At 37.8% G+C, this 27,682-nt stretch overlaps 2 protein-coding genes across 2 annotated transcripts; both read left to right on the top strand.

Moving 5' to 3' along the window:
• Nucleotides 1-1,124: 1,124 nt before the first annotated feature.
• LOC117315762 lies at nucleotides 1,125-15,461 on the top strand. Its single transcript, XM_033870118.1, has 7 exons — nucleotides 1,125-1,385; nucleotides 5,103-5,237; nucleotides 6,588-6,639; nucleotides 8,302-8,319; nucleotides 13,115-13,283; nucleotides 14,298-14,387; nucleotides 15,059-15,461. The coding sequence occupies exons 1-5, from the start codon at nucleotides 1,149-1,151 to the stop codon at nucleotides 13,219-13,221; spliced, it is 549 nt and encodes a 182-aa protein (XP_033726009.1). The 5' UTR covers nucleotides 1,125-1,148; the 3' UTR covers nucleotides 13,222-13,283; nucleotides 14,298-14,387; nucleotides 15,059-15,461.
• A 1,826-nt stretch (nucleotides 15,462-17,287) lies between these two features.
• Nucleotides 17,288-27,262, top strand: LOC117315761 (peroxidasin homolog). Its single transcript, XM_033870117.1, has 10 exons — nucleotides 17,288-17,379; nucleotides 18,063-18,471; nucleotides 21,728-22,015; nucleotides 22,460-22,578; nucleotides 23,138-23,288; nucleotides 23,710-23,979; nucleotides 25,460-25,535; nucleotides 25,686-25,752; nucleotides 26,165-26,286; nucleotides 27,043-27,262. The coding sequence occupies exons 2-10, from the start codon at nucleotides 18,369-18,371 to the stop codon at nucleotides 27,125-27,127; spliced, it is 1,281 nt and encodes a 426-aa protein (XP_033726008.1). The 5' UTR covers nucleotides 17,288-17,379; nucleotides 18,063-18,368; the 3' UTR covers nucleotides 27,128-27,262.
• Nucleotides 27,263-27,682: the final 420 nt, after the last annotated feature.

Below are 27,682 nucleotides of genomic sequence, written 5' to 3'. Positions count from 1 at the left end.
TGAACGATTTGACAGAATATCAGCTGGCATCAAAGGCACTTTGTGAACAATCATAGATATCATCTGTTAGGACGAAATACTATCATAATACAATCTAATTAAAATTAGACTTGTAATTTCCACTCCTCTACGATACACTATAATACATTGTATTGGAGTTTATCGTAGAGTATTGTAGAAATTACACTTCTAATTTTACGTCCGTTTACGGTTACGTTTAAGCTGGGATGGTGATTTGTATTTGGACGCAGTTTAGTTTGTTTACAACCTGCCAAACGTTACTACTGCTTCAGTGGTTTGGTTTGTTTTGTGAACTCCTAATTAACACGGTAGGGTCAATTTAAGACGTGCATGTTTTGAGGTGGGAGGAAAAGCCCGGAGTAACCCGGAGAAACCACCGGCCTACGGTCAGTACCTGGGCAACTGCCCACGTAGGTTTCGAACTCGCAACCCAGAGATGGAGGGCTAGTGTTAAAGTGTCGGGACACCTTAACCACTCGGCCACCGCGGTATGATGAGGTATCCAATGTTTTCCACGGTTAGCGATTTTGTCCCTCTTAGTGAAAGGGAGACATATTGGTTGATTTCACCATCACGTAAGTTTCAAGATTATTTTTGTAGGAATCGTCATGTCATGATAATGTCATCATCACCATATTTTATAATATAAAAAGTCGAAATACCTGATGTTTCTATAAATAACAATGCCATGCCACATTGCAGTTACAGATGATCCGAGAACCACGTGCTACAAGACCGAGTAACATTATATTTACAAATATATACAAAAATTGTCATCAGCCAAAGTCACTAGCATCATCAATGGCTTCTTGATTTTCCACAATGTGATAAGTTTGTTATGTGGGGTTCGTTGGTGGTGAGGAATTAAAAACACATTGCATATTGGTTGTCATTTTATTATTTTCTCTGTTGGCGTCTAGAGGGTAGCCTGAATAATGTTTTTATTGTGGAGACGGAAAGTCTTCGATTATCGCTGATAAAGCGAGATTAAATTGTTCGCGAATACCATTAAGAATGCAGTATCAGATATATTGTCTTTCAATTCTTATCTATGACCATTGCCAGATAAGCTGACCCTTCCTTTAGAACAAGCGTGACGTCATCCGTCCTTCTACAGTCAGAAAAGTATGGCAGGGGAAAGTAAAAAAGCTTGTGTGGCCCAAGATGATATTACCCCGAGGGAGTCAAGCCAAAGGGGAGGTAATCAGGGTGCGTTACTCTTCATCCTAGGAGCTTTGGTGGTGTTAGGTTTTTCGACCTGTGGAGTAGTTTCTTATTTACAATTTAATGAGATAAGAACTCTAAAGAGTCGTGTGCTTACCTTGGAACTGTCATCATGGGCGAGACAGGATTCCGGAGACAAGGTTAGTTTTTTAGTTCAATTATCAGATTTTCAAAAACCCATCTTTCTAACTCAATTTATTACAAAAATAAAAACATAAAACAACAACAGCAACAAAACAACACCCTATCAAAACAAAAACATGTAAAAGAAAAACTTTTTATTTATTATTCTCACATTAATTATATGTGATTTTCTTTCTTCTAACCAAATCAACCCTATCTTTAATCCTCAACGCTAGCACCAATGTCTCGTTTTGGTCACCATTCCTGCAAAGTAAAAATAAAATGCAAATTGTTTACTTCCCTTTTGATAATAAAATATTATTAGACATCTCACACAGGGACAAGTGTCACCAACAGGGACTTGAACCACTGTCAATATATAGATATTATGAATACTATATGGATTGTGGGTGAGAAATGTGGTCCCTGTGGTATTATCATATACCTAACGTGGATTTTATTTTTACACATGTCTGTAAAAAATGTATCAGATACTATGGACGGTATATAAGTATGAACTGAATACCAGACATGTATGACATGTAAAATAACCTACTGCTCAGGCCATGTAACGACATATCGGGCGTCTGACCTACAAACAGACACGCCCCCGCGCTTCGTGACTCTGACCTACACTCACACATACGGAGGAAGTTCACGAATTTCTACATCACCACTCCCGCTCAATATTTCGGTTTTAAGAAAGCAATACGTATATAAGAATGATCAAAGTATCGACACAACATAAGAATTTGATCTTGGAAAAATTAAAGACTAATGGTTCTAAGTACTAGGTGAGGCGAATTTCTAAATCAGGCTAATCACATCGTGAGGCTAATCCTAAGGAAGGTTAATCATAAATGGGTTATGAAGTTTGGTTTTAATTCTTAGGATGGCTAATCCTGAAGTGATTTTAATCCTTAGGTAAATCCTTTGGTTTAATCCTTCAGTTAAACCTTAGGGTAATCCTCAGAGTAATCCTTAGGTTAATCCCTGGCGAGGCTAATTCTTAATATTTCGAACACCATCAATGATTATAATTAGTAGTTCAAAGTAACAAATACATAACTTGTTGAATATATTTCAGAATGATTGTTATCTATGTCCCGAAACTGTCGCAATAGGAGTTAATTATACAGAACTTATAGCATTTTAAAGACTCATTCACTTTTAATTCAGATCCCCTGTATCTCCTCCAACACTGAACAACTTTCCAGAATAAATTTGAAATAAAAAACCCCAGTTGACTGCGTGCCTTATGAAGATAATAAGATTGAGCGGAAACTTGACTTGGCCTTAGATCTTTACGTGTTATCTGTCTATAAACAAACTGTAGGAAGGGCCACTTCGGTACAGATCAAAACTCACAGATAATGCCGATATGCAAATGAAATAGTAATTCGAATCCGTGGTCGATAAAATGCTGGCAAACTAGAAACAGTATATAAATCAAGATAGATAAGTTTGAAATTAAAGAATGAAAGAAAACATATGACCAGAAGTACCGGAAGGAAAAGTATCACGCGCAATGAATATCTAGGTCAAATCCAGGTTATGTCAATCCCTCAAATTAAAAATCAGGATGGGGACCACACCGAATATCGAAAACGCCTGATTTAAAAAATACCGTGATTTAGAATATCTCCCAGTAAAATCGTCACGATGACGATAAAAAATCACCAGGTTATCACCATCAGATATGTCCTGGAACTTGTTTTTGTCCTAATAGTTGTCTGTCAGAAGTCGATGACTGTCACAGAAATCATGATAATGTAAATACCTCCCTGCATATCAAATCTGAGATATTCAAACATCGTAGGATTAGGAAGCAAACATTTTTTCTCTCTATAGAATGGATCCTATCGTTATCATACAGCCAAGTTAAAACAATGCTGGCTAGTGATATTGTACGTAAAACACTATGTGTCTACCTAATGTTTTTAGAGTCTATGTTGTCCTTGACTTGAAGGTCTATAGATGACTTGATTGCATGACGCGTTCAGTCGACTATTTCTCCTCGTATGAGTTTAAGAAAATCCATGCAATCTCTACTTGGTCCTATCTTATCCTCGTTTGGACGATTTTTAGTTAGAACTACGGTTTATTTTGATTGTCCCTATCATCTCCTTCCACCCAGTATATCAAATTGACATGGTAGATATTTTGTGTGTCTCAGGAAACTAATACTTAGTACATGTATATCTACAAAAGTGAATAAAAATGTTTATCTCTGTCATAAGCGGTGACATCCAAAAGTTCGTAACCTCTTGTCTTCAATACGAAAATGTTTGACGTTAATTTTTTTTTTTGCATTTGTTGGTATTACAATAAGCATACATATATGGACTTAATGTCACTTATTTTCATGACAATAAAAACATATTACACTTTGTCTGAGGTGTAGTGTATCCTTAAACATGCCCTCCTTACATTTCCATTAAATAATACATTTTAACCTGTTAGACATGTCCTAAATCGGGCTAAGATTGCTGGAAATAGCTCAACGGCCATGTTTTACAACATGTCAGTTCTAATATTACTGGTAATAACACAACGGCCATCTGTTAAAATATGTACTGTCTAAGACTGCTGGGAATAACACAACGGCCATCTGTTACACTATATACAATATTAGACTTCTGGTAATAACACAACGGGCTTCTGTTACACTATATACAATATTAGACTTCTGGAAATAACACAACGGGCTTCTGTTACACTATATACAATATTAGACTTCTGGTAATAACACAACGGGCTTCTGTTAAAACATGACAGTACTGTATAAAACGGCATGAAATAACATAACGGGCATCTGTTCAAATGTGTGCTGGTTAAGACTACTGGAAATGACAACGGGCACCTGTTGAAATATGAACTGTCTAAGACTGCTGGGAATAACACAACGGACATCTGTTAAATATGTACAATTCTAAGACTGCTGGGAATAACACAACGGCCCTCTGTTAAATATGTACTGTCTAAAATTGCTGGAAATAACACAACGGGCATCTGTATAAACATGACAGTACTGTGTAAGACTGCACAAAATAACACAGCGGACATCTGTTAAAATATGTTCTGTCTAAGACTGCTAGAAATAACACAACGGGCATCTGTGAAAATATGTACTGTCTAAAATTGCTGGAAATAACACAACGGGCATCTGTATAAACATGACAGTACTGTGTAAGACTGCACAAAATAACACAGCGGACATCTGTTAAAACATGTACTGTCTAAGCCTACTGGAAATGACACAATGGACATCTGTTAAATATGTACTGTCTAAAATTGCTGGGAATAACACAACGAACATCTGTTGAAATATGAACCGTCTAAGACTGCTGGGAATAACACAACGAACATCTGTTAAAATATGTACAATTCTAAGACTGCTGGGAATAACACAACGGACATCTGTTAAAATGTGTGCTGTTTAAGACTGCTGGGAATAACACAACGGACATTTAGTGTACAGAATAAAATAAATAATTAAATACATATTAAACAGACACAATGTTTAAAAAGTGAAAGTTCATAACTGAGCAAAAGATCGTAGCCATTAAAGCACCGGTCCGGCTATAATTAGAATAACCAACAAATGGTAAAAGACATTATGATCAAGGTTTAGTTTCAAAACTATGTGGATTTCTAAGAAAAGAACATTATCTGGTTAGAGTATGAAGTACGGCGACATATTTCTTTCATACAATACACATTCTTTGTTACAGAAAGGGCTTGTAGGTTTGAAGGACAAGTTTGAAGCCTTAGAGATCCTAACGGAGAATTTGAATTTGAAAGATCGGCGAAGGCGTCAGACTGCACCAGATTATACAGCATTATTACAGCAGTTTGTGACAACTGAGGTAAAGCAGACGAATATCCCTCAAGACCTAGATATAATTAACACAACATTGATAGGATTGAACATGGCGAATCAAAAGGATTTTTTTTTATAATATTTATATATTTTCCAAAACTTCTATAAACTTTTTTCACGAGGTAAAACTTAGACATTTAAGCAATTAGGACAAATAGACCTTCAAATAACACAATGGACACCTTAAACATGTCCTGAAAGGGACGTAATTGCTAAGAATAGTACAATGGACACCAGTGAAACATATCCTGAAGGGTCTAAGATTGCTGGAAATAATACTAGGGGTATCTGTTAAACATGTATGGAAGGAAAAACTACTAAGGACACCTCTGAAACATGTCTTGAAGGGGTTAAGATTACTAGTAATATAACTATGGGCACCTCTGAAACATATCTTGAAGGGGCTAAGATTGCTAGCAATATAACTATGGGCACCTCTGAAACATGTCTTGAAGGGGCTAAGATTGCTAGCAATATAACTATGGGAACCTCTGAAACATGTCTTGAAGGGGCTAAGATTGCTAGTAATATAACTATGGGCACCTCTGAAACATGTCTTGAGAGGACAAGGTCTGCTGGGAATAACAGCTTGGACATCTGTTTAACATGTGAAAAGGGGGTTAGGATTGATGGAAATAACCGTATGATTAACTCTGAAACATGTCTTGAAGGGGCTAGGATTGCTTAGAATAATGCTATTGGCACATGTTGAACATTTATTGAAGGGGCTAGGATTCCTGAAAATAATACTAAAGTCACCTCTGAATCATGTCTGGAAGAGGCTATGATTGCTGGGAATAACAGCATGGGCATTTGTTAAACATATGATAAAGGGGCTGGGATATAATACTATGGGCACCTGTTAAACATACAACCTGAAACAGGATAGATGGCTTAAAATAACACACGTTTGTTTATTCTATCAAGAACTGCTGTTATTATACCAGCATGAATAAAACAAAGCATTGCTTTTGAAAGTTATAAACACATGGTACCAAACTTAGCAATTAACAAATTATATCAAATTATGATAGCATACAACCAACGGTATCAAAGCAAAATTGTGATTAAAAAATGTTATCAAATAAGAAATGGTATCACATTAAGATAGAAATTTAAAAAATGGTAACACATTAATACAGCAATTAAAAATGGTATCACATTAAGAAATGGTATTGCATTAAAACTATAATTAAGAAATGGCATCGCATTTAGAAAGCAATTAACAAATATTAAGATAGTGATTTGCCAATGGTATAAAATCAAGATAGCAAAAAATAATGTTATTCAAATATATAAAGTAATTAACCAACTAGAATTCTTTTTTATTTTTCAGCTCCAAGTCTTACAGACCTACTGTACAAACTCTACAAAGATTTGTGTCCGAGGTAAAACGTTATTGCCATTGAGCAAATATGATTTTAAGGATCGACGGTGGACATTTCTATAGGTGTCAACGCTTTATAGAGTTTTAATACAGGTTATCATTTACAATATGATCTATTTATATAGGTTGTCAATTATCAAAATATCTTCATATAGGCTGTTACTTAACGAGACGATATCTTTATATAGGCTATTACTTAACGAGACGATATCTTTATATAGGCTATTACTTAACGAGACGATATCTTTATTATTTTTGCCTTTTAATAAAGGCGGTATATCCTTCGATATCTTTATATAGACCGTTACTTAACGAGACGATATCTTTATATAGACCGTTACTTAACGAGACGATATCTTTAAATAGACCGTTACTTAACGAGACGATATCTTTATATAGACCGTTACTTAACGAGACGATATCTTTATATAGGCTGTTACTTAACGAGACGATATCTTTATATAGGCTGTTACTTAACGAGACGATATCTTTATATAGGCTATTACTTAACGAGACGATATCTTTATATAGGCTATTACTTAACGAGACGATATCTTTATATAGACCGTTACTTAACGAGACGATATCTTTATATTTTTTGCACTTTAATAAAGGCGGTATATCCTCATCAGTCCCTAAATAGAGGTCATATCTTAATATAATCTGTCATTTACAGAATCAGTCCCTCAACAGAGGTCATATCTTAATATAATCTGTCACTTTACAGAATCAGTCCCTCAACAGAGGTCATATCTTAATATAATCTGTCACTTTACAGAAGTCAGTCACTCAATATAGGGTCATATCTTAATATAATCTGTCACTTTACAGAGTCAGTCACTCAATAGAGGTCTACCTTGATATAATCCGTCACTTAATTGAGTCGGTCCATCAATAGATATCCTACCTTAACATAATATGTCATTTAACAGTCAGTCACTCCATAGAGGACATATCTCAACATAATTTGATACTTAACAGAGACCGTCCTACCAAAGATGTCCTATTTTAATATAATCTGTCACTTAATTGAGTCTGTCCCTCAAAAGAGGTCATCTCTTAATATTTATATTTCCACTCAATTCAGACTCAATGAACCTACCACAGTTAACTCAAGTCATTTTTCAATGAACTATATCAAGTCCAGCGTAGGAATACATTTGACGAGCTTGGACTATATTTTTTTAATTCCTTTTCAAAAGTGATCCTATTTATATGAAATAAATTCCTTTAAAAGTAATATTTGTTTTAATTCGTTATAAAGTTTTTCACGAAAGAAATCCTGAAAGTGTTAACCATATGTAGACGAAGAGTGATGACGTACATTTCGGAAAGTTCTGTGGTAGACTTGCACAAGTTCCTATTTGTCAAAGACAAAATATTGTACAAAATATCAAAACAAGATAAATTTAAGGACTGAGTATAGAGGTTCTATCTGAATATAATCTGTTACTAAACAGAGTAGGTCTTTCAATAGATGTTGAATATAATCTGTCACTTAACGGATATCTCCCAAAAGCGGTCTTATCTTAATATAATATGTCACGGTCTCATATTTTCGTATATTATATAGCTAGGTTTGCTGTGATGGCGCCAATGTATTTTGTGATAATGAAAGAAAAATAATGAATGGGATAATCAATATTTTTTTCTTTATTTACAGGCCAGCCCGGACAAAAAGGTCAGTCAACGTTTATTTTTAGAAAATAGAAATAATCTAAAGTATTTTTTTATTTGTTTTCTACGCGAAAATGATTTTGTAGTGTTTCAATTGACTGTAGATGGAATCTATGAATAACAAAAAAAAAAGCGCGATGACAAACCATAGCTATACAATAATCATTTCAATATATATGACGGTCAATAAGTATGATATGAAATGTATCATACATATAGTGATGGAATGATGGGATACTTACCTTTATGGAAGACATTTCCTTAAATAAGTAAATACGCATTAAAAAAGGTTTACCTTGAAAAAGTATTAAAGGGCAAATAGGTTTTACTTTTAAAACACCTCTAGCTTAGGGGCAAATAGGGTTACCTTTAAAACACATCTAGCTTAGGGGCAAATAGGGTTTACCTTCAAAATATACATATGGTCAAACAGGTTTTACCTTCAAACACCTCTTAGGGCAAAAAGGTTTTACCTTCAAAATATATCTAGGAGCAAACAAGTTTTACCTTCAAAATATATATATTGGGCAAATAGGGTTTACCTTTAAAACGCCTCTAGCGCTAATCAGGAGCAATTAGGGTTACCTTTAAACACCTCTAGCTTAGGGGCAATCGTAAAAAAAATGTATTGTATATTTATATGACCGGTCAATAGGTTTAATGCAAAATAAAGCATACGGATAGTATTGGGATGATGGAATACTTTTCTGTTCTTGCTAGAAGACATTTCCTTAACGAAGTGAGTAAGCACTTTAAATAAAAATAATTAAATAAGTATTTATATAATAATCCGAATTTTTATGTTAATGACGGTAGCGACTAAACAACAACTGTTTTGAATACATGATGACAAAATTAGATGATCTGACCACACGGGAACCTTGTACGATGTTTACTTGCCGAAATATACGCAATTTAATTCCAATCCAAACCGCCACACAGCTTCAGGTCGCCATCTTTGCTCAAATCAAAGCATCTGTGCGTTTGAAAGAGTCAGTACTGCAAAGCTTCTAAACGATCTTGTGATAAAAAAATTTAAGATTAAAATAGAAACGAAATGTGAATTTTAGAATAATTTGATTTCAATTACTTATGCTTTAGGTTGGCGAATCGTAGCAATTATTTACGATGAAACTTTAATGTTGTACTAAATATTGATCACAATATTTTTATTTAGAATTTTTCTTCCATTTCATTTCATTTCAAGTGTTGATTTAGATTTCCCAATAAATTCGCGGGCAATGAATTTGATGACGTAACCTGAAGTTCACATGCTATTAGAACGTGACCCGGAAAACATGCATAACGATAATAAAAACAGAAGATCATTGAACATTATACCGGATTATTTTCGAATTTTGAGACACCAATGTACTAAATTACAACGGAAGGTAACACTGATTTTGTTCATAGCTATATATTATCAAGTAAAACGAACAGTTATTGCGAAAATAGCAGCATTTGCTTCACCTGGCTAGACCTACTTTCGTTTTACAGTTTACAGATATGGTCGTATAAATAATTCATCTTCTCAACCATAGTCGATCTAATTGCTTATCCGCGGGATTTTTCTATTAAGAATATTTGTACTGGTCTGCAGGTCTGATCTGACTACCCTCATCAGACCCTGACCACAGGGTCACGTTATTATCGTATCCTTTTGTGAACACCTCATAATAAATGTATCAATTTCAGAATCGTCTGGATTACTTCAATTTTTAACTTTTAGACACTTGAATATATAAATACTTATAACCGGTGAGCTTGTAATAATAATAAAATAAAATAAAAAAAAAAAACAACAACAAAAAACAAAGAAACAAAAACGATGAAAATAATTATCTATTTTTATTTAAAATTGTGATTTTATTGTATATGACCGGTAAATAGGTTTGATACAAAATATAGCTACGCATTCTGATGGAATGATTTTCGTTTTCTTTTTAGAAGGCTGTGAAGTCTATTGGTATATGTTTAGTTCTTTCAGATCTCTATCGCCTCCCTGTTATAAGCGTGTATATGTTTAGATCTCTTTCGCCTCCCTGTCATAAGCGTGTATATCTTTAGATCTTTATCGCCTCCCTGTTATAAGCGTGTATATGTTTAGTTCTTTATCGCCTCCCTGTTATAAGCGTGTATATGTTTAGATCTCTATCGCCTCCCTGTTATAAACGTGTATATCTTAAGTTCTTTATCGCCTCCCTGTTATAAGCGTGTATATGCTTATATCTTTATCGCCTCCCTGTTATAAGCGTGTATATATTTATATCTTTATCGCCTCCCTGTTATAAGCGTGTATATGTTTAGATCTTTATCGCCTTCCTGTTATAAGCGTGTATATGTTTAGATCTTTATCGCCTCCCTGTTATAAGCGTGTATATGTTTAGATCTTTATCACCTCCCTGTTATAAGCGTGTATATCTTTAGTTCTTTATCGCCTCCCTGTTATAAGCGTGTTTAGATCTTTATCGCCTCCCTGTTATAAGCGTGTATATCTTTAGTTCTTTATCGCCTTCCTGTTATAAGCGTGTTTAGATCTTTATCGCCTCCCTGTTATTAGCGTGTATATGTTTAGTTCTTTATCGCCTCCCTGTTATAAGCGTGTATATGTTTAGATCTTTATCGCCTCCCTGTTATAAGCGTGTATATGTTTAGATCTTTATCGCCTCCCTGTTATAAGCGTGTATATGTTTAGATCTTTATCGCCTCCCTGTTATAAGCGTGTATATGTTTGGATCTTTATCGCCTCCCTGTTATAAGCGTGTATATGTTTAGGTCTTTATCGCCTCCCTGTTATAATCGTGTATATCTTTAGATCTCTATCGCCTCCCTGTTATAAGCGTGTATATCTTTAGTTCTTAATCGACCCCCTGTTATAAGCGTGTATATCTTTAGATCTTTATCGCCTCCCTGTTATCAGCGTGTATATGTTTATATCTGTATCGCCTCCCTGTTATAAGTGTGTATATCTTTAGTTCTTAATCGCCCCCCTGTTATAAGCGTGTATATCTTTAGATCTTTATCGCCTCTCTGTTATCAGCGTGTATATGTTTATATCTGTATCGCCTCCCTGTTATAAGTGTGTATATCTTTAGTTCTTAATCGCCCCCCTGTTATAAGCGTGTATATATTTAGATCTTTATCGCCTCCCTGTTATAAGCGTGTTTATCTTTAGATCTTTATCGCCTCCCTGTTATAAGCGTGTATATGTTTATATCTGTATCGCCTCCCTGTTATAAGTGTGTATATCTTTAGTTCTTAATCGCCCCCCTGTTATAAGCGTGTATATATTTAGATCTTTATCGCCTCCCTGTTATAAACGTGTTTATCTTTAGATCTTTATCGCCTCCCTGTTATAATCGTGTATATCTTTAGATCTCTATCGCCTCCCTGTTCTAAGCGTGTATATGTTTAGTTCTTTATCGCCTCCCTGTTATAAGCGTGTATATGTTTATATCTGTATCCCCTCCCTGTTATTAGCGTGTATATGTTTAGTTCTTTATCGCCTCCCTGTTATAAGCGTGTATATCTTTAGATCTTTATCGCCTCCCTGTTATAAGCGTGTATATGTTAAGATCTTTATCCCCTCCCTGTTATAAGCGTGTATATATTTAGATCTTTATCGCCTCCCTGTTATAAGCGTGTATATGTTTAGATCTTTATCGCCTCCCTGTTATAAGCGTGTATATCTTTAGATCTTTATCGCCTCCCTGTTATCAGCGTGTATATGTTTAGATCTTTATCGCCTCCCTGTTATAAGCGTGTATATGTTTAGATCTTTATCGCCTCCCTGGTATAAGCGTGTATATCTCTAGTTCTTTATCGCCTCCCTGTTATAAGCGTGTATATGTTTAGATCTCTATCGCCTCCCTGGTATAAGCGTGTATATCTTTAGATCTTTATCGCCTCCCTGTTATCAGCGTGTATATGTTTAGATCTTTATCGCCTCCCTGTTATAAGCGTGTATATCTTTAGATCTTTATCGCCTCCCTGTTATAAGCGTGTATATCTTTAGTTCTTTATCGCCCCCCTGTTATAAGCGTGTATATCTTTAGTTCTTAATCGCCCCCCTGGTATAAGCGTGTCTATCTCTAGTTCTTTATCGCCTCCCTGTTATAAGCGTGTATATCTTTAGATCTTTATCGCCTCCCTGTTATAAGCGTGTATATCTTTATCTATCGCCTCCCTGTTATAAGCGTGTATATCTTTAGATCTTTATCGCCTCCCTGTTATAAGCGTGTATATCTTTAGATCTTTATCGCCTCCCTGTTATAAGCGTGTATATCTTTAGATCTTTATCGCCTCCCTGTTATAAGCGTGTATAGATCTGTAGATCTTATCTTTCTTTCGCCTCCCTGTTATAAGCGTGTATATGTTTAGATCTTTATCGCCTCCCTGTTATAAGCGTGTATATGTTTAGATCTTTATCGCCTCCCTGTTATAAGCGTGTATATGTTTAGATCTTTATCGCCTCCCTGTTATAAGCGTGTATATGTTTAGATCTTTATCGCTCCCTTACTGTTATTTAAGCGTGGTTATATTTTAGATCTTTATCGCCCCTCCTGTTATAAGCGTGTATATGTTTAATCTTTATTCGCCTCCCTGTTATTGTATATACGTGTATAGTTATGTATCTTTATCGCCTCCCTGTTATAAGCGTGTATATCTTTAGATCTTTATCGCCTTCCCTGTTATAAGCGTGTATATCTTTAGATCTTTATCGCCTCCCTGTTATAAGCGTGTATATGTTTAGATCTTTATCGCCTCCCTGTTATAAGCGTGTACATTTTTACGTACAGGAGAAGCAGGACTTAATGGATTTCCTGGTACAAAGGGAGAACAAGGGCATTTTGGAATTTCCGGCCCTGCCGGACCCCGGGGGAACGATGGTGCCCCCTGGACCTAGGGGACCAAAAGGTGAACCAGGGACCGTTGTGCAAGGGATGAGAGGACCTAAAGGCGACAAAGGTAGATGAAACTTTCAAGATATTTATTCAATGAAGATCTTATTGTAACGAAACGTGTATACGGCAAGATGATTTTTATAAAAGCTGGAAAATACATAACTTAGCGAACATTGTTTTAAAATATGTCTTTGCTATGGCTATACGTCTGCATTTACATGATGTTAATAGACAGTAGACCGCAGGAGGATAGTTTGGTCATCATTGATTATTTTATTAATAAATTAGGCCATGTACTATCATATATAAAAAGGAGAAATAGGTTTCTAAATTATAAATTTCCAGACTTTCCGAAAAAGGAATTGTATCTATTTGGGAAAACAAATCATGATATTTGACAATTATTAAGTTTTCTTAAAATTATTAACCTTGGTTTCACAGGTCTGAAAACATAGAATAAATAAGTTTAATCATCCTTCAAACCTGTATTAAAATTGCACATATTTTATAGATTACAAATAGATATACTTTAGTATAGGTAATATGTTGTGTTAACTGGCTATGTGTTCCTATCTCAAATATGTGCCTATTTTTTCAGTATAGCGCATTTGTATTGTACATTGTTACAATAGCACAAATATTACATTTTTTCTTGCTAAAACATATCATGCATAATGCTTATTTGGATAATAATGTTTGAAGCCAACTTTTCAAAAATATTTGAAAAAAAATAATGATGGAAACGTCCTAGAAAGTTTGGAAAAATATCTAAATTAGCAAACATTTTTTAAAGCAGTTTTTATAATTGCTATAAATCTGCATTTATATTTTGTTTATAACACATTGAGGATCTATCCAGAAAAAAATGCCCTTGTTCTAGAATAACGATATAAATGCAGAATGCGTTTTTGGTAAAAAATGTTTGAAGGAATTTTTTCCGAATTAGAATATTTCAAAAGCTGATGATGGGTATCTTATCCTCTCCCCCTTTCTCCCCTCTTTCTCTTTTGAAAAGTCAACTTGCACCATTTACACCTTCGACACTGAATGCTATTGCAGCATTTGTTTATACGTATAGGTGACAGAGGAGAGATTGGACCTCAAGGAGCTAAGGGTACCGCAGCTGTGACGTCATCGGTGGACACGAATAAGTGCTGCGACAATTTATGTAATGTTTATTAACTGTTTAGCGTTGTGTGACGTCACACTAAACAACATCTGACCTACTTTCCCAATTCAATATTTAAGGCAATCTCAATTTTTATACATTTGCATGGGTTTTACAGAAACCAAATTTCAAACTTACATTTTCCTCGCACACAACTGTCAAAATTGTATTGTGATTCCATTTCCCGGTAAATTCTAAATGTATAAGCAAAGATATGTTTTCATTATCATGGATCCCATGACATATATCGATTACTGCCAGAAAAAGTAACAACACAAGGATTCGAGAGCTTTAAGGGTCAACGTTTGGGACTATTCTATTTCCTTGTGATATAAAATCAGTCATGATCAATTCTATCGACATACCTGGTTGTTCCGTCGTCATCCGCTTTCATTTTGAGAATGTTTCTGAACATATAATTGACCTTGATTTGCATGTCGGATGTCGTAATCAAACAAACGGCACTTACTCTTCCGGAACATCTGGGCACATGTCATCACCCTTGTTCTTTTTCAAATGTATCCACGTAAATAGTTTGCAAAGTGTGTAAGTCCAAACATGACGTATATTTTAACCTCTTTCAATGTCAGTTGTCCGCCCGGACAGACAAGAAATGTGATATAACACCAGTTAACACGTCCTCTAAAATAGATCTGTATAATCAATTTTAGCGGCCCCTCAGTTTGTCCGTCCCCAGACAACGGTGATTACAGCTACTCACGGGTCGTCGGTTGTCCTTCCGTGTCGCGCCTTTGGACTACCAAATGCCGATATTACATGTCCTCTAAAATAGATCTGTTTTATCAATTTTAGCGGCCCCTCAGTTTGTCCGTCCCCAGACAACGGTGATTACAGCTACTCACGGGTCGTCGGTTGTCCTTCCGTGTCGCGCCTTTGGACTACCAAATGCCGATATTACGTGGCAACCACCGGTGGACCCACTCTCCCTAGGAAGGTATATCCAGGAATACAACGGCATGGAAATCCTGGATGCTAAGTATTCAGACTCAATGACATTTAAGTGTCGAGCCCACAACGTATTTGGCACTGTGGAGAAATTCATCAAACTTATCGTAACCGGTGAGACATTTTACTACTGTATACGTACAAAGGGGCCGCGTTGACAGGTATATGTACATAATTAAGCGGTCATCCTTTTTTAAGAATTCCGCCGAATTATGATTGCTTTGATTAAAGTTTCCTTCCATTGCTTTCTATGAAAAGCATTATGGTATCACAGCTTTTATCTTGGAGCTGATTTGTTAGCTCACCTGGTCTGAAGGACGAAGGTGAGCTTATGCCATACCATAGCGTCTGTCGTCCGTCGTCCGTCCGTCCGTCCGTCAATAATTGACTTCTTATTAATAACAATAGATCAGAATTTGACCAAATTTGGTCAGAAGCATCCCTATCGGATGAGGACTCAAAATTGTACAAATGGCGGGGCTGATCCCCCTCCCTCCAGGGGTCTTAGGGGCAGGTTCAAAAGGGGTCAATTTGGTTCTATTAATATTAACAACTTCTTCTCTGAAACCAAGCAAAGGATATTGCTCTATTTGCGTGTTAGCATCACTACAGGGTTGATATTCAAAATTGTACAAATGGTGGGGCTGACCCCCTGGGGGCCTGAGGGGCGGGGCCAAGAAGGGTCAATTGGCTAAATTGATATACACAACTTCTTGTCTGAAACCAAGCAATGGATATCACTCATATTTGCCTGGTAGCATCCTCTTGGCATAGGGATTAAAAATTGTACAAGTGACAGGACAGACCCCCCGGGAGTCTGAGGGACGGGGCCAAAAGAGGTAAATTTGGCTTGATTGATATAAACAACTTCTCCTCTGAAACTAAGCAATGGACATTGCTCATATTTGACTGTGAGCATCCCTTTGGGTCGGGATTCAAAATTGTACAAATGGCGTGCTGACCCACCCCCCCCCCCTTGGGGCTGAGGGGCGGGGCCAAAGGGGGTCAATTTGGCTAACTTGATATAAACAACTTCTTCTCTGAAACTAAGCAATGGATATCTCTAATATCTGACTGGTAGCATCCCCTTAGGTTAAGTATTAAAAATTGTACAAGTGACGGGGCCGATCACCTAGGGGGTGAGGGACGGTAAATCGAAAGGAGTCAATTTGGTTAAATTGATATAAATAACTTCTTTTCTGAAACCAAGAAATGGATATCGCTCATATTTGCCTGGTAGCATCCCCTTGGAATAGGGATTCAAAATTGTACAAATGACAGGACAGACCCCCCCGGGGGTCTGAGGGACGGGGCCAAAAGAGGTCAATTTGGCTAGATTGATATAAACAACTTCTCCTCTGAAACTAAGCAATGGATGTTGCTCATATTTGACTGTGAGCATTCCTTTGGGTTCGGGATTTCAAATTGTACAAATGGCGGTGCTGACCCCCCTCCCCTTGGGGCTGAGGGGCGGGGCCAAAGGGGGTCAATTTGGCTAAATTGATATAAACAACTTCTTCACTGAAACTTAGTAATGGATATCTCTATCTATCTGACTGGTAGCATCCCCTTAGGTTAGGTATTAAATATTGAACAAGTCACGGGGCCGACCACCTAGGGGCTGAGGGGCGGAACCAAAAGGAGTCAATTTGGTTAAATTGATATAAACAACTTCTTCTCATGAAACCAAGCAATGGATATCGCTCATATTTGCCTGGTAGCATCCCCTTGGAATAGGGATTCAAAATTGTACAAATGACAGGACAGACCCCCCCGGGGGTCTGAGGGACGGGGCCAAAAGAGGTCAATTTGGCTAGATTGATATAAACAACTTCTCCTCTGACTAAGTTCTCCCTCTTTCTCTTTTGAAAAGTCAACTTGTACCATTTACACCTTCGACACTGAATGTTATTGCAGCATTTGTTTATACGTATAGGTGACAGAGGAGAGATTGGACCTCAAGGAGCTAAGGGTACCGCAGCTGTGACGTCATCGGTGGACACGAATAAGTGCTGCGACAATTTATGTAATGTTTATTAACTGTTTAGCGTTGTGTGAGGTCACACTTAACAACATCTGACCTACTTTCCCAATTCAATATTTAAGGCAATCTCAATTTTTATACATTTGCATGGGTTTTTGCAGAAACCAAATTTCAAACTTACATTTTCCTCGCACACAATTGTCACAATTGTATTGAGATTACATTTCCCGGTAAATTCTAAATGTTAAAGCAAAGACATGTTTTCATTATCATGGATCCCATGACAGATATCGATTACTGCCAGAAAAAGTAACAACACAAGGATTCGAGAGCTTTAAGGGTCAACGTTTGGGACTATTCTATTTCCTTGTGATATAAATTCGGTCATGATCAATTCTATCGACATACCTGGTTGCTCCGTCGTCATCCGCTTTCATTTTAAGAATGTTTTTGAACATAAAATTGACCTTGATTTGCATGTCGGATGTCGTAATCAAACAAACGGCACTTACTCTTCCGGAACATCAGGGCACATCTCATCAACCTTGTTCTTTTCTCAAATGTATCCACGTAAACAATTTGCAAAATGTGTCCGTCCCAACATGACGGATATTTTAACCTCTTTCAATGTCAGTTGTCCGCCCGGACAGACAAGAAGACCTCCGCAATGTGATATAACACCAGTTAACACGTCCTCTAAAATAGATCTGTATAATCAATTTTAGCGGCCCCTCAGTTTGTCCGTCCCCAGACAACGGTGATTACAGCTACTCACGGGTCGTCGGTTGTCCTTCCGTGTCGCGCCTTTGGACTACCAAATGCCGATATTACATGTCCTCTAAAATAGATCTGTTTTATCAATTTTAGCGGCCCCTCAGTTTGTCCGTCCCCAGACAACGGTGATTACAGCTACTCACGGGTCGTCGGTTGTCCTTCCGTGTCGCGCCTTTGGACTACCAAATGCCGATATTACGTGGCAACCACCGGTGGACCCACTCTCCCTAGGAAGGTATATCCAGGAATACAACGGCATGGAAATCCTGGATGCTAAGTATTCAGACTCAATGACATTTAAGTGTCGAGCCCACAACGTATTTGGCACTGTGGAGAAATTCATCAAACTTATCGTAACCGGTGAGACATTTTACTACTGTATACGTACAAAGGGGCCGCGTTGGCCGATAGGCTAAAGGTGTCCCGACACGTATATGTACATAATTAAGCGGTCATCCTTTTTTAAGAATTCCGCCGAATTATGATTGCTTTGATTAAAGTTTCCATCCATTGCTTTCTATGACAAGCATTATGGTATCACAGCTTTTATCTTGGAGCTGATTTGTTTGAAGGACCAAGGTGAGCTTATGCCATACCGTAGCGTCTGTCGTCCGTTGTCCGTCCGTCCGTCAACAATTGACTTCTTCTTAATAACAATAGATCAGAATTTGACCAAATTTGGTCAGAAGCATCCCTATCGGGTGAGGACTCAAAATTGTACAAATGGCGGGGCTGATCCCCCTCCCTCCAGGTGTCTTAGGGGCAGGTTCAAAAGGGGTCAATTTGGTTCTATTAATATCAACGACTTCTTCTCTGAAACCAAGCAAAGGATATTGCTCTTATTTGCGTGGTAGCATCACTACAGGGTTGATATTCAAAATTGTACAAATGGTGGGGCTGACCCCCTGGGGGCCTGAGGGGCGGGGCCAAGAAGGGTCAATTGGCTAAATTGATATACACAACTTCTTCTCTGAAACCAAGCAATGAATAGCGCTCATATTTGCCTGGTAGCATCCTCTTGGCATAGGGATTAAAAATTGTACAAGTGACAGGATAGACCCCCCGGGAGTCTGAGGGACGGGGCCAAAAAAGGTCAATTTGGCTTGATTAATATAAACAACTTCTCTGAAACTAATCAATGGACATTGCTCATATTTGACTGTGAGCATTCCTTTGGGTTCGGGATTTAAAATTGTACAAATTGCGGTGCTGACCCCTCTCCCCTTGGGCCTGAGGGGCGGGGCCAAAGGGGGTCAATTTGGCTAAATTGATATAAACAACTTCTTCTCTGAAACTAAGCGATGGATATCTCTAATATCTGACTGGTAGCATTCCCTTAGGTTAGGTATTAAAAATTGTACAAGTGACGGGGCCGACCACCTAGGGGGTAAGGGACGGAATCGAAAGGAGGTCAATTTGGTTAAATTGATATAAATAACTTCTTCTCAGAAACCAAGCAATGGATATCGCTTATATTTGCCTGGTAGCATTCCCTTGGAATAGGGATTCAAAATTGTACAAATGACAGGATAGACCCCCGGGGGTCTGAGGGATGGGGCCAAAAGAGGTAAATTTGTCTAGATTGATATAAACAACTTCTCTGAAACTGAGCAATGGATATTGCTCATATTTGACTGTGAGCATTCTTTTGGGTTCGGGATTGAAAATTGTACAAATGGTGGTGCTGACCCCCCTCCCCTTGGGGCTGAGGGGCGGGGCCAAAGGGGGTCAATTTGGCTAAATTGATATAAACAACTTCTTCACTGAAACTTAGCAATGGATATCTCTAACATCTGACTGGTAGCATCCCCTTAGGTTAGGTATTAAATATTGAACAAGTCACGGGGCCGACCACCTAGGGGCTGAGGGGCGGAACCAAAAGGAGTCAATTTGGTTAAATTGATATAAACAACTTCTTCTCAGAAACCAAGCAATGGATATCGCTTATATTTGCCTGGTAGCATCGCCTTGGGATAGGGATTCAAAATTGTACAAATGACAGGACAGACCCCCGGGGGTCTGAGGGACGGGGCCAAAAGAGGTCAATTTGGCTAGATTGATATAAACAACTTCTCCTCTTAAACTAAGCAATGGATATTGCTCATATTTGACTGTGAGCATTCCTTTGGGTTCGGGATTTAAAATTGTACAGATGGCGGTGCTGACCCCCCTCCCCTTGAGGCTAAGGGGCGGGGCCAAAGGGGGTCAATTTGGCGAAATTGATATAAACAAATTCTTCTCTAAAACTTAGTAATGGATATCTCTATTATTTGACTGGTAGCATTCCCTTAGGTTAAGGATTCAAAATTGTACAAGTCACGGGGCCGACCACCTAGGGGCTAAGGGGCGGAACCAAAAGGAGTCAATTTGGTTAAATTGATATAAACAACTTCCTCTCTGAAACTATACAATGGATATCACTCACATTTGTATGGTAGCATGGTCATTGGGTTGAACCCAGTGGGATGAGGGGAGGGGCCAAAAGGGGTCAATTTGGCTAAGTTGATATGATAAATTCTTCTCGGAAACACCTCATATTTGACTGGTAGCATCCTTTTTGATTAGGGATTCAAAATTTTATAAAGGAAGGAACTGACCCCCTGGGGGGCAGAGGGCGGGGTCAAACGGGGTCAATTGGTTTAAACAATTTCTTTTCTGAAACTGAGCAATGGATATCACTCACATTTGTGTGGTAGCATCCCTATGGGGTTGCGCAAAAAGTCAACTTCATTTCATAGATTAATGCATTTTTGGGGCATAAAAACCTCATGTACCCATATAAAATGCCTAGCAATACCAGTGACAAATATAATTAAGCATCATTCTTGTTTCATATCTCATGAAAACCAGATGAGCAATACAGGCCCTCTATGCCTAGTGTTTTGTTTTACGCTAAAATTTCATTGCGTCAAAAAAGTGCTTTTCAATAGCTTTTGAGAACTCACATTTTACAACTGAAAAAGTCAATATAAAATCGACTAAATGCTTGATGCTAGTTAGTTAAGAAGCCAAGCATCACCCTTAAAATTATATTCAAGTGTTACTACTTAATCACTTTTTAATAAATTGATCATCTGTACTTTATACATAATAAGATTGTTTCATGACCAAAACCTCTTACTTTATATTTAATTGACGCATTAACGTGTAAACTTATTATTCAAGAAACAGACGTCACAATATATAACTATGCTATTTATAGAAAAGTAACAATATACCATCAATATAATAAACCAAATTTGTTTCTTTATTTTAAAATATCAACTTTTCGTACGTCGCAGGTATGCATGTTGCAGTTGATTAGAAATATTGGTTACATTTTTATAAAGGGCTTAACGATCGATATGTTGTAATTCGGCTGTTATTTTAAGTATACTTAAAAGTCATTTTAATTTTTAGAAAGGGTTAACCGATATGTTGTAATTCGGCTGTTATGTTAACATAAATGCAGTGATATCCTTGTCTTGTGACAGTATTTCGAAAGTTACATCGTAATTATACCACACTTACCAACATACCTTACTCTTTAAACAAACTTACGGTCACTCAACCCTTTAATACAAAGGTGAAGAAAATATATGTTTCTGATATACATTTACATATTTTCACTCGGCAGACAAAGTGACAGCCTCCGTTTCACCATCTGAGTCATTGGTCCAAGGTGGATCGAATGTAGACATCGTCTGCTCGTGGACAGGGACGCCACCTCCAAACGTCACGTGGTCTCACGTGCTTCCGGGCGGGAAATCTACCCCAGTGACAGCGGGAACTACTTTTTCAGCAAATACAAATACGAGTACGTTGCACGTGACAGGCGCCGGAGCGCTGGAATCTGGGCTCTATCAGTGTACAGCCAGTAACGGACTTGAGACACAGACCAGCACAGCTAACTTAACCGTCCAATGTAGGTTTTTGAAGTCAGATTTGATAACTCTCTTTAATTTTTAGCATGGTCGTGTTTCCTTGTAAAAATAGTGAAAAAAGTCCTTCCATGTGGAATGTATTATTGTATAATATAGTCACAGAATATTAGTCAGTCTACAGGGTTAGATGTTGAGCATGTGTCTTGATCGCCCTGATAAACATTTAAACACCATTTCCTACCCAGAATCAAGGTTACGTTTCGAGCCGGTTCTTTCAGGTAAGGTTTCAAAGTTTCAGTGGCTGAATGTGTTCCAATATTTCCTTTCAATGATCGCCATAAAAAAGAACTTCCCATTTGTTTTCTAAAGGAAACCGATTAAAGATGGTTGAAAAGTTGATTTCCAAGTACATTTTGTATGTAGTGAACATCTTTGAACGGTTTATACTTATATTTTTTAACCTACTTATATTGTTTTTACTTCAGCAAAACCAGGAATACTAACCGCTCCCCTTAGTCAAACTGTTTTAGCGGGACAAACTATTGTACTCCGATGTGACGTCATTGCCTCGCCTCCTGCCAGCGTCGTGTGGACCTATCCTAACGTAAGTTTTAATATTAGTCTGACAAGAACTGGGCTTCAATGTTAGAGCTGTAAAATTCAGAATAAACTTTTCCACGTGTGATCAAAATTCATCCTTGTATAGTAGCAATACTGTCTGCTGACGGATACATCCCCTCAAAAGGAAGAATTTTTGTAGATGTCAACACTGACAGACGACAGTCATTGTAACTTTTAGGTCTACAGCCCCGTATAAGGATTTTCTGATGACGGAATGCTATTGTTTGTATTTTGGTTTTAGACAGCCCCTTATGAGGATTTTCTGATGACAGAATGTTATTGCTTGTATTTTGGTCGCAGACTGTCCTTTATAAGGATTTTTTGATGACTGAATGATATTGCTTGTATTTTGGTTGCAGACCGCCTTTAATAAGGATTTTCTGATGACGGAATGGTCTTGCTCGTGTCTTGGTTGCTGACAGCACCTTATAAGGATTTTCTGATGACATAATGTTAATGTTTGTATTTTGGTTGTAGACGGGGAAAGCCCCTTATCAGGATTTTCTGATGACATAATGTTATTGTTTGTATTTTTGTTGTAGACTGGGACAGCCCCTCCAAAGGATGTATTGGTGAACCCAGACGGTTCTATAACTATTCAAAACATAAACGACTTTAATCAGGGCGTATATACATGTTCGGCGACCAATAGTCTTGGTACAACCACGGTCACTGGACAGGTCAACGTCATATGTACGTATACAGGTCAAGGGCTATATCTATATAATCTAAAATAATTTATTTCTTGTGCAAGAAATATACCTGTTCAATTTATATTAATGCATAAACAACGTGAACCATTATCATTTCCTTTTACGGACGGCGCTATCAAAAATAACACACGATTGGCGTTTTTCATTCTTTCTAAGTTTATAACAGTAATGTTTCAATGAATTACACTCAATCAATATTAATCAAACGGTCAGCTCTTCCTGTTGAATAATAATAATAGATACACAGACAAAATATTCCGTAAAAATAAAACAAATTGTTGTATTCAAAAGGAAAAGTTATGACCAGTTTGTCTTTGTCTCGGGAGGGAATAACGTTTGCTATTACCACAAGGACCGGGATCCGATTTCTGTCAGGAAGATTTCTACTTTTTATTTTATAGCTCCGGTAACAGTCAGCATAACTCCAAGTCAACTTCCTGTACATGCTGGAGATTCGTTCACACAGATCACTTGTTCCGGAACAGGAGATCCGAATCCGACTCTAACTTGGACCACAGAAAACGGTTCACCAGTAACGTCAAGCGGCGGGAAATTTTTGTTACTAGGCAACGGTGGTCTGATCATAACTAACGTTGACCCTGATAGTGACACCGGGGTCTACACTTGTACTGGAAACAATGGCAAAGAGACGGCCACAGCTCAGACCATTGGTAAGTCTGTTTCGGAATTGGCCAAAGTTCAGATCATTGGTAATTCTTTTTAGGTATAGGCCGTCACTTAGATCATTGGTAATTCTGTTTAGGTATCGGCCGTCACTCAGACCATTGGTAAGTCTGTTTAGGTATCGGTCGTCACTCAGACCATTGGTAAGTCTGTTTAGGTATCGGCCATCACTCAGACCATTGGTAAGTCTGTTTAGGTATCGGTCGTCACTCAGACCATTGGTAAGTCTGTTTAGGTATCGGCCGTCACTCAGACCATTGGTAAGTCTGTTTAGGTATCGGCTGTCACTCAGACCATTGGTAAGTCTGTTTAGTTATCGGCCATCACTGAGACCATTGGTAAGTCTGTTTAGGTATCGGCCATCACTCAGACCATTGGTAATTATGTTTAGGTATCGGCCATCACTTAGACAATTGGTAAGGCTGTTTAAGTATTGGTCGAAGTTCAGACCATTGGTAAGTCTGTTTAGGTATCGGCCGTCACTCAGACCATTGGTAAGTCTGTTTAGGTATCGGCCGTCACTCAGACCATTGGTAAGTCTGTTTAGGTATTGGCCAAAGTTCAGACCATTGGTAATTCTTTTTAGGTATCGGCCGTCACTCAGACCATTGGTAAGTCTGTTAATATGGCGCCCACCACTCAGATATTTGGTGAGTTTGTTTTAGTTGCCACTCAACACCCGTACCATTGGTGAGTTTGTTTTAGTTGCCACCCAGCACCCATACTATTGGTGAGTTTGTTTAAGTTGCCACCCAACACCCATACTATTGGTGAGTTTGTTTTAGTTGCCACCCAGCACCCATACTATTGGTGAGTTTGTTTAAGTTGCCACCCAACACCCATACTATTGGTGAGTTTGTTTTAGTTGCCACCCAGCACCCATACTATTGGTGAGTTTGTTTAAGTTGCCACCCAGCACCCATACTATTGGTGAGTTTGTTTTAGTTGCCACCCAGCACCCATACTATTGGTGAGTTTGTTTTAGTTGCCACCCAGCACCCATACCATTGGTGAGTTTGTTTTAGTTGCCACCCACACCCATACCATTGGTGAGTTTGTTTTGAAAGTGCTTTAAGACTCATACTATCGGTAAATCTGTTTCGGGAGTGGTTTACAACAAGACGTTTTTCACACATACATAAAGATACATTCTGGACTAAAGTTATCAACTGATAACGTTTCATTAAATTAACAATCCACGACACAATCATTAAAGCGTTAGATTATTTTGGTAAAAAATACTTATATAGTGAAACATTTCAATACGGATTACCGAGACCTTATACATCAGACGTAGCTAAATGGACCTTACTCCCGGTTCTGAATTCCACCTAAAACCACTGTACAAACAATAGATACCTGTATTTCATTTAATCTCTCATCATACAACTTCTTGAGTGACGTCATGGCCTAGGTTTTACTGAACAGATACGGTTTCGTATAAAAGATATTTATATTTCTGTTTAGTGTATAACGATCTCGGGGCACTTTCCTGCACAACAACATTTGCTGATTGCTCAACCAACATTGGTAGAGCATGTGGGTAAGTCAAAGAATCATATTTTTGTTATGTTCTAATCAAAGTTTTAGTTTCAAACGGATCTGAATTTTAAGAATTCGACCTTGCAAGTTGACATATTCATTAAAAAGAAGAAAAACAATTATTATCGTGATCTATAATTTTTTTCGACAGAGGACACTGCCCAGGGAACTGTATCTCACAAGGTGGCGCTGTGTATGGATATAAACAATATACTTTGGTAAGTAAGGATTCCATAGCCAAACATGGGTAAAGAAAGGCGATATTGCACGCCTTTCGGGCACTATCAGATTTGGCTCGAAATTTACACAATCCACAGAGCTACTGTGGCGTCATGTTTTTTTTTTTTTTATTTCGATGACGAACACGACTAGCGCAGACATTTATCAAACTCATGTTTGCATATATATATAAATATTGCCTCACACTATTTTCCCGTGGTTAATAGGACTACTTGCGAGACGGTAATAAGAAATCATTTGACTATTCGAAATATTCGACATTTTTCAATCACTGATCAACATAATTCATACCTACTGTCGATTTTGTCCGTTTTCTGACTAATGTACATGTAGGCTTGTTTCTCTTTTTTCTAAGCTGTACAATTTTAATTTTGTTATTTTGATTTTCAGCAATCTGTAGTGTGTCTATCTGCTAGACATTCCGGAACAACAGGAAATGACGTCATATGGCACATAACAAATGGAGGCAATACCTACGAAAGTAAATTAAACAACGGGATCCAAAGTCAATAGTAAGTAGTCACGGTTGTATACATGTACATTGACACAACAAGAGCACAACTAATCATTGGCGTGGTCTAAATCCCCGACTAACTGTTCTAATGGCCCTTCTAGCTGCCCTCTTGGGACATGGCCTAGTGCCTAGTCCCACCGTCCTATTGGAGCGTGCCCTACATCCTCACCTAATAATAATTCGTAAACAAGATCCCTCATTTGAACGTCCTGATATGGTGTGGCCAAGAATCCCACCTAGTTCTGATAGGGCGTGGCCTAGAACCACGCCTCATTGTTCTAATGGCGCTTGTTCTAGATCCTTACCCTAACATCTTGACGAGGCGTGAACTAGTTCAACCTTATTATCATAATTATTCGTGAACAAGATCCCCCATTTGACCGTCCTGATAGGGCGCGGCCTAAAACTGTTCCCGCCGTATCGAAAGAGCGTATGTTAGATTACCTACCCCACAGCCGTAATTGGGCTTGGCTTACACTCCTTCTTAACCGTCCAAGTGGGCGTGGCTTAGAACCACACCCTAATGTCCTGATAGGGTACGACCTAGATATCCACCTCAACGTATTTTTACGCATTCAAGATCCGGAGTTCATGTATATATACACTCATATAACCGAACATACCTTTTAAGGTATCCTTTATGTAGTATTTTGTATGTACATTTTGTTTATTAACTGGTTTTGTGGAGTAGTGCACTTTTTATTTGATCCTTTTGTGTAGCTTTTTGCAAACAAGACTGATTTCTGTTTTGCAGTTCCGGTCCTCTTGCAGAGACAGCACAGATATGGGAGGGGTCTGCTGGCCCCGCCCAGCCAGCTAGTGTACCTATATTAGGATAACTATCCCGCCCATCTATACAATATGCCCATATAAGGAAGGCGGGCCTTTATTCACATCAGCCAATCATCGTCCACATATCTACTGCTCTGATGAAGCCCATTTCATCTATTATGAATTAAATTACGTAGAAACAAGATGTATCTTATGTTATTCTATACTATATACTGTAAAAATATTGTGACAACACGGGGTTTTGTCATACATGCGATATGAATCTATTTCTCTCAATATTGTAGGTTTGCTTTAATCAGTTGGACACTTAATACTCCCGTTAATAATCTTACTTACGGAGTTTTTATCGTGTAAGTCGTCAGGTAATTCGTGTATTGAAACACATGTTCCCGCTACAGAGCGCAGCCATGATGTTTATATGACAGCCGTAAAGCTAGCATGTATGTGAACTGTTTACGTGTGCGTAGTTTCGTATTTTTTACTGCCGTAATATTTACAAGTTGCAGACGATATTTCTTCTGTGCGTGGTAAAGGTATGTGAGTTAATAGAGTTATGTTGTTGAGTTATCGCAGGGTTTATAGAACTTAAATTATATTTATTA

This window comes from Pecten maximus, chromosome 17, assembly GCF_902652985.1.
Source record: "Pecten maximus chromosome 17, xPecMax1.1, whole genome shotgun sequence".
Lineage (NCBI taxonomy): Eukaryota > Metazoa > Mollusca > Bivalvia > Pectinida > Pectinidae > Pecten > Pecten maximus.
This window is presented reverse-complemented; position numbering and strand designations above follow the sequence as displayed.